The sequence below is a fragment of the Oryza glaberrima genome, chromosome 6 (genome assembly GCF_000147395.1).
Source record: "Oryza glaberrima chromosome 6, OglaRS2, whole genome shotgun sequence".
Classification (NCBI taxonomy): Eukaryota; Viridiplantae; Streptophyta; class Magnoliopsida; order Poales; family Poaceae; genus Oryza; species Oryza glaberrima.
Genome location: NC_068331.1, coordinates 16,475,169 through 16,486,635, shown reverse-complemented (window position 1 = coordinate 16,486,635; position 11,467 = coordinate 16,475,169). Strand labels below are relative to the sequence as shown.

The window sequence follows — 11,467 nt, the reverse complement described above, 5'->3', positions numbered from 1 at the left end:
ACAACACATATGGCTCTTGCAGTGTCTCATGTTGGATCTATCCAACAAGTTCACTAACATGTGTCCACATTATTAATTTGATATCTCTATATCATGATCTATGAGACATGATCATCAATTAATACATGTGCTGATCATCTAATCATATTTGTTCTACATATGTATTTGATCAGGGATCCTATAGAAATATTAACAAACAAGATAAAGAGTCTCATGAAAGAATCACATATTCATTAACTAATAATGAGTTATCTATTTCAAAAAACAATGTCGGATAAATATGTAAATATAATATGTGATACAATTATATCTATGATTGCCTCTAGGGCATATCACTAACAATATATATACTACACATAACACACGGATATAATCATATAAAGCTCTGCAAGCAGCTAGGGCGGTTAGGCAAAAATGGCGATCAGTAGTGTTGCCCGTGCTGCAATAGTAATCTTGTGTCTCGTCGCCCTCACAAACCTTGCGCAAGCCCAGAACTCGCCGCACGACTTCCTGCAACCCCACAACGCCGCGCGCGCGGAGGTCAGTGTCGGCAAGCTCTCCTGGGACGGCACCCTCGCCGCGTACGCGCGGAGGTACGGCGAGAAGAGGTCCCACGACTGCACGCTCAAGCACTCCCGTGGGCCGTATAGGGAGAACATCTACCGGGGCAGCGCCGGGCGGCGGCGGACGGCCGCGGACGCGGTGGCGCGGTGGGTCCGCGAGAGCGCCTACTACGACTGCGGGAGCAACACCTGCTTGCCGGGGCGGCGCTGCGGGCACTACACGCAGGTCACGTGGGCACGGACCACGAGGCTCGGGTGCGCCGCCGTGACGTGCGATAGCGGCGCCACGTTCGTGGTGTGTAGCTACGATCTACCGGGCAACACCAACGGGAGAGGTCCGTACCCTGGATGTGGGGATTAACACTACCTTTCTCTAGAGAAATAGCTGTACGTATAGCAAAACACCACCTAGTAGAATTTCACGTGATTGTTGAATTTTAACCCCTTGTGTATAACTCCCTCTTATGTTTACATAACCAAATACCATTGTAGTCTAAATTTAGATTTTCCATGATAAAGCATTATACTTGTACGTTCTTTCTTTTTGCTCGTAATACAACAATGGGAATTTCAGGGCGATATGAACGTGATAGTTCATTTTAACCCACTTGTTGCTGTATAATAAAAGATTTATACGACATACATAAATAGTACAGAGGGATGAAGCCATGGAAAATTCATTATTTTCTTATGGTAGGGAAAAATCATCATTGCCAATAATACGAATATCAGAATAAGCTAGGCCCGGTACTTTTCTCGATAAAGATTTACATCGGTTTACGTTAGCACGCTTTTCAAACTACAAAACGGCGTGTTTTGTGTGAAAATTTTCTATATGAAAGTTGCTTTCAAATATCAAATATATCCATTTTTCAAGTTTTTAATAATTAAAACTCAATTAATCACACTTTAATAGCTTTCTTATTTTACGTGCCCGCTTTTAATCTTATGAAGATTCAAATGCCACCTAAATGTATTCAAAGTACACCTCCAGTAAAATTAGATGATACCCCATACACTACAATACAAAGACATCCTTTGGTGTCGGCTCCAAAAGCCCCTTTGGTGCCGGATTTGGAGCGGACATGAAATTGGTGGCACCTATGAGTCCTCATTGGTGCCGGTCCAACAACCGGCAACTATGGTGTGCATGATTTCAAAAAGAAAAAAAGATATATTGCTCGGCTCAATCGAACCATCACAGAATTATCTACGTCATAATGAATCATATCCAACCATAAACAATGAACAATAACAATGAATCTTGCATGTCCTAGAATATTTCAGTCAGCAATTTCCAAATGCTAGCTCTAGTCATGTAAGAACACTGAACACAGAGATCATATCCAACCATGCATAGCATCTTGCAAGAACAGTGCAGAACACTTATCCAAGAACATGTAACAACAAAATAACAACACGAACAAAACACATAACAAATCGCTTAGTCATTGTCCGTCGACTCGCCACTCATCGTCGAGCCATCTCGCGAACCCCACCACCCAGAGCAATGCCCCCCCCTCCCTAGATCTACATGCCACTAGTGGGAGGCCGATGGAGAGGGAGAGGAAGAGGGAGACCGGATCAGCGCCCCGTCGCCTCTGGGGAGCCCACCAGTTGCCTCCCTTGGCCACTGCCGCCACCACCAACATAATCGGGTTCGTAAACCTGTCATACAACACAAAAGAATAGCAGCGGAAGTCTCTTAAATTCAAATAAACAAAAGAACCCGTGGAGTGTCAACCATCCTACACGGGCGACCAGTTGGGGCAAGAGCCAAGTTGAACAGCTACTCACCACCCTCACCGCCCGTGTAGGGCAGGAAGAACACACATCAATACTTTCATCCTCACCTGAAACATAACAAGATGAATATGAATGGTACTCGCAAGACATACCCAATATAATTAGTACAAAGGAGAATGCAAGCTTCTATTTCAAAGGAAGGATAAATGGGTTAAGATTTGCCATAAAGCTACTTTTATGGAGCAAATACTATGCTGAGAGTATGAGCATTTGTAAATCATCGCAATCTGAATTTTTTGACAGAAAGCATATATATCTAAAAATGAACCACAAATGAGCACAACTGGTGCTCTCACCATCATCTATGGGCCACCGTTGCCCAAATAACCATTCGCAAAATATCTACCAAGATATTCATGACTAGTACCCACCATTTAACCCATGTTTCATGCTAATATGGAGTGACTAACACATCAAGCGTCGCCCGTAAACGTGGACACGACTATTCGCATAGTTTTACTCCGATCAGAGGTGTAAAACTTTACCCACACAAAATGAACAAGGAACAAGTGTTTGATCGTCGCCATCCACTCCAAGGTGAGCTTCGCCTCAACCCATCATCTGGTGTTCGTCTTTCCATGCAAAACACATCCATACTCATATTTCTCCACTTCGCACAGGTTGAGTTCACGGTGCCACGGTCGCCATCGCCGTCGGCTCTAGTGCATAGTCGCGCGTCACTTCGCCGTTCCCGTTGACCCGGTGCATTTCCGGCCAAGCAGCTGCACCCCTGACGTAACCAAGGTCTTAGGAGCCAAATGCGCCAAGGGATTCCATAGAGATGCCACCGACGTGGGGATCGAGCTCATATTCTCTACCTCCAGCCGCCAGCCATCACCGTAGTTTCCTCCTTCCTCGGTGAGCTAGAGTTCGATTCCTTATGCAGGAATTCCTCTTAGGGTTTCAGTAGCCTCATGAGCACCTTCATTTAGCAGCCCACAGACTAGAGCGAGCCACCGCCGTGAAGCCGATGCCATCTACAGCCGACGGGTCGATCCTCGTGTCGCCACCACCATCCAAGACACTAGGCCCATCCATAAATTTGGTTAGCTCCCTAATGCCCTCTACATACACATTCCTGCATGTTTTTCATTTGAATCAAACCATAGCTCTAAGTGGTCATGCACCCCGAACCATACCGCCACTTGCACCACTACTGTCATTGATTCAGGGATCACCATTGGCCATGATTAGACCACCTACGGATGCGCAAGAGACCCCTTGTGGACACCCCGAGTATTATACCATCCAGTGTCCAACGCGACCACCACATACTGTTGGAGGAGTGGGATCCAAACACGCATAAAAAAGCCACTCATCCTCAATGTGTCCATGATCACGGTTGACACCTTCTGCTATAATAACCGGAATGCCGAGTAGCGATCGCAAGAGATAAACCATAAGATAACTTGCCAGGCTACTCCGTCATATGCCCGTCAACCACACGAAGGCGGCGACCAGAAAACAAGGCATACCCCAGTGCCTCGATCCAAAGCGCTATCCCCAATTATCTCAAGCAATCAAAACCCGTTACTCGTGCTCAGCTAATCCCCAGGAATGCGACTAGCCTCACACATTCATCGCAAGCAATTGGAACATCATCACAAGTGCATAAAAAGGGGTTAAGTACAGCAAGTATCTGGTACAGAATAGGGTCCGAGGTCCCATCTAACAGCACACAAGTAGCAGTGGAAGATTCAAACAAAAGCCAGAAGCACAAAACAAAACCGGTGGTGCCACAACCCCACAAGGTCACCAGGCAAGAGCCAAGCTGAAGGCAGCAGAAGATCATTCCCTGCCCTCGCCGCCCCCAGTAGAACAGTGACCACACAGGAAGCACAATTCTACGCCGGAGTCCTCACTTGAAAAACAGCGGAGCCGGGTTAAGTACAAGATTGTACTCATGAGTCTTACCCATAAAAATATATATAAGGGGAGAGAGAAGTATACAGGTTTACCTTAACCTAGAGCAATCTAAGTTCAACGTTTGCATAAAGCCAATTTTATTAAGCAGATATAAGTGAAAGCGATAACACAATAAACTGATTAGCAACATTATAAAATTCTGGACAGCAAGCGAATTAATCTGAAATGTACAAGTAAATGAGCCCAAACGGCGCTCACAACATCCACCATGGAACTACCAAATTCCATGTCATCATGGCACAGTCTGCCAACATCACCATCAAACATAAACCCACCAGAATAACCCAAGTTTGATGCTAACATAACTGAGGCACACATCAAGCATTGTCCATAACCATGGACACGGCTATTTGAATAGATTATACTCTGATCAGAGGTGTACAACTGTACCCACACGAGATGAACAAGGATCAAATGCCGCCCACCACACAGGTGTGACCTACAAGTGATTCAAGCTCATCACATGTCCTTTCCTAGCCCCACCCGAACCATTTAAACCACACCGGGGCCCCCGACGACTCAGTCACGTGCGTGTGATGTGACTAAGGCGGGCTCACCACGCGGGAGATACCCCCTGCCGTACCCCGGCCAACCGGGCACTCCGCGGATCCCAAATCCTCACGTTTCTCCGATGGGCGTAAATGATCACAGTAGGTTTAGTAATCAAACAGGCCGGTCCTAGGATACAGTGTGTGGTAAGTACGTAGGGTGCTTGAATGGACGTCAAAATGTTCGGTCCTTAACGACCCAGACGGAGCTACTGCATTAGGGGAAACATACCTCCCATCATCGCCCTACCACCCGTCCAAGTCAATCATATTTCATCAACCATTATTTAATGTAAGTGCTCCAGTTTTTAGCCCATTAACCAAGTTGTCCATATCCCAGAATTAACAAAACTGTCCAGCCATATAGTTGTATCCCCACTAAGCAAAACTAAGCATAATGAATAAAACATCCCAACTATTTCCAACCAGGAGAGTAATAGGTATATGGCAGCTATATATAACTAAGGTAAATACACCAATTAATTGTCTACCATGTCACCCAAAACTATTAACTAAACAAATGCAGATATATATATAGATTCGCAACCAATGGAGTTTAAGTTCATGGGCGCTAGATGCTTAGGTGCTCGCCATCCTGCTGAGGGTAGTCACACTCAGGCTCTGGTTCCGCTTCAGCACTGTCACGACCGGGAATAGCCCAACGGGCGTTCCTTACGCGCGTGTATTATTCCTTGTCCCAGGAGGCAAGGTACACCAGAGGTTGATACAATTCAGAGTTTAACAAGCGGAAGCGTAAATAGTTAATTATTACATGGGCGGCGAAGGCCCAGCACACACAAAGACAAACGGGAAACAGCGGAAGACTAGGGCGACGACCACAGGCGCTTGACGGCAGGCACGAGCTAGACACCAAAGCCTTCATCATCCAGGGGCTCCTCTTCTGGGTTTGGGAAAAATTGAGCAAGACTGAGTACAACCACCGTACTCAACAAGACACACCCATAAGTGCAGAATAAATGCAAAGGAGTACAATGGAGTTATAATATAGGGGGGGGGTTAGGGTTTGCAGTAAGCAGCATTAAAAGACACTTAGTTGCTCAAAGCTATTTTGTAAACACGATTCTAGAGCTGTACCATATTATTAATCAAGGCCGTGAACCCACACGAACCTGCCTTAACCCAAGGCCTACGATGATTCAGACCGAACTGGCAACCCGACCCTGGGTCCCAGCTCGTCCCAAGCCAACCCAGGCCAACCATTCCACATTTTAGTTGTTAAGCAGGTTTTAAGAATTAAAACACTAACTTGGGTACATTGCTCGGCTTGCCCATAACCGAGGGCGCGGCTATTCGAATAGGTTTTAGTCTGATCAGAGGTGTACATCTTTACCCACAAGACACGTCTTCCTCACGTGCAACCACGTGCCACATACCACCACGGCATATGGACGGAAGACATGACATAGTTTCCGACCCATCCTAGCCATAGACAAGAGTACCGACCCAACCCACCTACGGCCGGAACCCCCGGACAGGCAGGCAGAATTGAGCCCCTAGCAGCAGGACACCAGCCCTGTGCCATGACATCTCGACTATCGGGCCGCAGCTCGTGTAGCCTTCATTTGTCCTAGAGATGTCCATCGACCCCCGACTTCGTCCATCTCCATCCGTGTACTTTTGTTTATAACCAGACTGAGCCACAAACTAAGCCTTACCCATTAGACATGTGGAAGTACGGTAGTGCTTTGCAACAGAGGCCCGAAGACCGGTCCTTATGTGGCCGAGGTGCTACTATCAAAACCATGCACCCCGAGCCCAGCCTAAAACCATTTTGAGGGTTTTGAATAGAGGGGGAGGTGTGCATCCAATTCCACAATAATCCAACCATTCCAATATGTCCAGGTGATATGAATATTCCCAAAGTCTAGAGTTATAAAACCACCTAATGTTGCCTAATTAATCAGCGAAGCATCTACCTAAATTCATACTGGTGGAACCATGAATAAAATGTCCACTAGTTGGGGTTTTGTTTATCCTAGGGTGAACAAGGTAATAATAACAATAACAATAATAAGTTCATAACAAAGGTAAATAGGCATGGCTAAATAAAACAGTGATAACGCGGGAATTTTAAATAAAGCGGTAATGCAATAATTTAAATCAAAGTAATTTCACAAAGTGGGATCCAATATGTTCAAAGAATGATGTGACTTGCCTTGCTCGCTTTCCCAAACGTCGGCTTCAACCTCCACGAAGAGCGGATCTTCCGAAGCTGCAGCGTCTACACGACCAACAGAAAAGAAAAGGGCTTTTACTCTAATAAACTCCATATAACAAGCAGGAACAAAGCACAAAAATGGGTTCTTGACTTCTTAAGGAAAAATTAGAGACTTGAACGGTCCAATTCCGAGTTCAAATGGCCAAGTTATGGCCATTTGAAGTTTATATGCTCTTTAAATGAATATTTACGAATTTCTTCATTTAAATTTTATTTTAAAAACATATTTATTGCGTCAGCCGGGGGAGAGGGCGCGCGGACCGGGTCCACGGGAGTGGGACCCACGCGGCAGCCTCACGGTCCACGGTGGACCGGGTGCACCCGGCTCACACCGACCGGCGCCGTGGGCCCCACGCGTCAGCCACACCTGAGGGCGCGGGCGGCTGACGGCCGGGCCCCACGCGGCAGCCGCTAGGCACGCCCGGAGGCGGCCACGTCGGCGCGGCCGGCGGGAGGCGGCGCGCCCGCGCCCCTATGGTCGCCGGCGGCGGCCATAGGCATGGCGGAGCGGCGGCCGAGAGAGGGGAGGGAAAGGGGGAAACGAAGCGGCGGTCCATGGCTCACCCCGGGTCGACGGCGACGACGGAAACGGCAACCGGAGCGGAGGAAGGCGGCGGCGCGGCTCGGGTGGACGGGGTCGACGGCGCTCCGGCGGTCGGCGAGCGAAACGGAGGGGTGGACGAGGTCGGCGAGGATGCGGCGAAGCCGAAGGAGGCGGCGCCGAGGTGGGAGGTGGTCCGGGGCGACGACGGTGGCGGACCGGAGCTCGGCGGCGACGGCGGAGAGAGAGAGCGACGGCGCGAGCTCGATTCCGGCGAGGAGAGAGGGCGGTGAGTGGCGGAAACGGTGGTGGGGAGCTCGGGGAGGGTTTATATAGGGTTGGGAGTGAGAGAGGGCGGCCGGAGGGGAAGGAAACCGGCGCGGGAGGTCCGGCCGCCATCAATGGCGCCGGCGAGATTTGCGGGGGCAAATCCGCCCGTTTGAACGAGAGAGAGAGAGAGGGAAAATTGGGGGGAAAGGGAGAGGGGATCACGGGGAGTGATTCCCCCCACTTTATTGCATGCGGGGACGGCGGGAGGCGGCGGGATTCGCGGCGGCGGCGGCGCTAGGGCGCGGGGGAGGCGGCGGGAGGAAGGGGATGACGGGTGGGCCCCACCCGTCAGCGAGGGTGGCGGGCGGGCCCGCCCGTCAGCGGCGCGCACGCGGGGAGGGCCGAGTGGGCCGCGGGGGAGAGTAGAGAGGGGGAGGGAGATGGGCCGAATTCGGCCCATCTGAGGGGAGAGGGTGATTTTTAGGGTTTTCTTTTTATAAAACCTTTTTAACTTTGTTTATTTCTTAATAATTATTATTTGTGCTCTGAAAATTCCACTAAAATTTATTTACACATTTTAGGCTTTTAGGAAATATACAAAAATCCTCCAAGCCCTATTTGACTTTTAACTTTGCACATTTTAATTTTTGAAGGCTTTCACAAGCATTTTAATTATTCTAGGCATAATTTAGAGGATGTATTTTAGGGTCGATTTGGGACGCGACAAACCTACCCCCCTTAGACGGAATCTCGACCCCGAGATTCGGAAGAACTGGCGAAGAGATCTGGATGGGCTGCCTTCAGCTCGTCTTCACGCTCCCAGGTAGCTTCTTCCTCGGCGTGGTTGCTCCATTGGACCTTGCAAAAACGGATTACCCGGTTCCTGGTCCTGCGCTCCATGGTGTCCAGGATTTTCACTGGTCTCTCCACGTAGGTCAAGTCTTCGCGAACTTCAATCTGCTCTATGTCGGCCTGCTCGGTCGGTACTCGAAGACATTTCTTGAGTTGCGACACATGGAACACATTATGCACGTTGCCCAAGGAAACGGGCAGCTCCAATTGGTAAGCAACTTCTCCGCGGCGAGCAATGATGCGGAAAGGACCCACGAACCGAGGAGCGAGCTTTCCTTTCGCTTGAAACCTGTGTACACCCCGCAACGGCGTTACCCGGAGATACACAAAGTCATCCACTGCGAATTCCAGGTCGCGGCGTCGGTTGTCTGCATAACTCTTCTGCCGAGACTGTGCCACCTTTAGGTTTTCCCGAATGGTCCTGACCTTCGCTTCCGCTTCTCTCAAGATATCGGTCCCGAATACTTGGCTTTCCCCAACTTGGTCCCACAATAGTGGTGTCCTGCATTTGCGGCCATACAACGCTTCGTATGGTGCCATCTGTATGCTGGCTTGGTAGCTGTTATTATAGGAGAACTCCGCGTAGGGGAGACTCTTATCCCATGTCTTCCCAAAATCTAGGACACATGCGCGAAGCATATCTTCGAGGATCTAGTTCAGACGCTCGGTCTGCCCATCTGTCTGCGGGTGGTACGCGGTGCTGAAATTTAATCGGGTTTCCAACTCTTCTTGGAGTTTCTTCTAGAAATGAGAGGTGAACTGGCTTCCCCGATCAGATACAATTTTCTTGGGGACGCCATGCAGACTTACGATCCGAGCGAAGTAGAGTTCAGCTAGTTTGTTCCCTCCATAGGTGGTCTTTACGGGAATGAACCGTGCTACCTTGGTTAGTCGATCCACGACTACCCATATAGAATCATATCCACCTTCGGTTTTTGGAAGTCCGGTGATAAAATCCATCCCAATTTCATCCCATTTCCATTCTGGCACTTGTAGAGGTTGGAGGAGTCCGGCCGGTCGTTGGTGCTCGGCTTTGACACGCTGGCACACATCACAAAGGGCCACGAACTCTGCAATTTCCCGCTTCATACTAACCCACCAATATTTCTCTTTCAAGTCCAAGTACATCTTCGTGCTGCCAGGATGGATGGAATAGGGACTTTCGTGAGCTTCCTGAAGTATCAACTGTTTAAGTTCCCTGACGTCTGGAACGCATACCCGATTCCCGTTCCATAGGATTCCGTGTTCATCCTCTGTGAAACCAGCGGCTTTACCCTGTTTCATATTCTTGAGGAGCCCCTGCATATCCGGATCGTTCTTTTGAGCCTCGCGAATTTGATCGAGCAAGGTAGGTTTGGCTTCCAGCGTAGCCAAGAATCCACAACCAACTATGCTTAGGTTCAGGGCTTCCAACTGTTGATTAAGTTCCGGTGGAATGCCACGGACGCCAAGAGTGTTGCAATGGCTTTTTCGACTCAGAGCGTCGGCGACTACGTTGGCCTTGCCAGGGTGATAGTGAATTCCCACATCATAATCCTTGATGAGTTCTAACCATCTCCTTTGCCGAAGATTCAGATCCGACTGAGTGAAGATGTATTTCAAACTCTTATGGTCAGTATATATTTCACAACGATTTCCAATGAGATAGTGCCGCCAGATCTTTAGAGCATGAACCACAGCGGCCAATTCCAAGTCATGGGTAGGGTAGTTGCCTTCATGAGGCCGCAGCTGGCGTGAGGCATAGGCTACCACATGACCTTCCTGCATTAATACGCACCCCAAACCTTGGCGCGAAGCATCACAGTACACCAGGAAGTCCTTACGAGTATCCGGTAGAGTTAATACTGGCGAGGAAACCAGCTTCTCTTTAAGGGTTTGGAATGCTTTCTCACACTGCGGACTCCACACAAATTTCTCTTCTTTCTTCAACAACTGTGTCATGGGTCGAGCGATTTTGGAGAAGTTCTCGATGAACCTCCGATAGTACCCGGCCAAACCCAAAAAGCTGCGGACTTGAGTGAGCGTCTTGGGTTGCTTCCAATCGGTGACGGCGGTCACCGTTTCGGGGTCCACAGCAACTCCTTTAGCGGATATCACGTGCCCTAAGAACTTGACTTCGGACAACCAGAACTCACACTTGCTAAGCTTGGCATACAATTGATGTTCCCGCAGTTTTCCCAACACCAGACGGAGATGCTGCTGATGGTCTTCCTCTGATTGCGAGTACACCAGGATGTCGTCGATGAAGACGAGGACAAACTTATCCAAGTATTCCATGAACACTTTGTTCATTAGGTTCATGAAGAAGGCAGGAGCATTGGTTAGACCGAACGACATCACCGTGAATTCATACAGCCCATATCGCGTGGTGAATGCGGTCTTCGGGATATCTTCTTCACGAATACGCAATTGGTGATATCCGGAGCGAAGATCGATTTTAGAAAAGACGGTGGCACCTTTGAGCTGGTCGAACAGATCATCGATCCGAGGAAGAGGGTACTTGTTTTTGATAGTGACTTCATTGAGAGCTCTGTAGTCAACACACATCCTCTTTGTCTTGTCCTTCTTTTCCACAAAAATCACGGGAGCACCCCAGGGGGAAGTGCTCGACCGAATATACCCCTTTTCCTTCAGCTCTTCCACTTGCTTCTTGACTTCGGCAAGTTCATTCGCGGCCATACGGTAGGGCCGTTTGTACAGAGGAGTTGTTCCTGGAGCAAGA

General features: G+C 48.9%; 1 protein-coding gene across 1 annotated transcript; it reads left to right on the top strand.

The window, feature by feature from the left end:
* The first annotated feature begins 414 nt into the window (after nucleotides 1-414).
* Nucleotides 415-924, top strand: LOC127776939 (pathogenesis-related protein PRB1-3-like). Its single transcript, XM_052303494.1, has one exon. The coding sequence runs from the start codon at nucleotides 415-417 to the stop codon at nucleotides 922-924; it is 510 nt and encodes a 169-aa protein (XP_052159454.1).
* Nucleotides 925-11,467: the final 10,543 nt, after the last annotated feature.

Coding starts and splice junctions, on each gene's coding strand:
- LOC127776939 (XM_052303494.1), top strand. CDS start 415: ATGGCGATCAGTAGTGTTGCCCGTGCTGCAATAGTAATCTTGTGTCTC.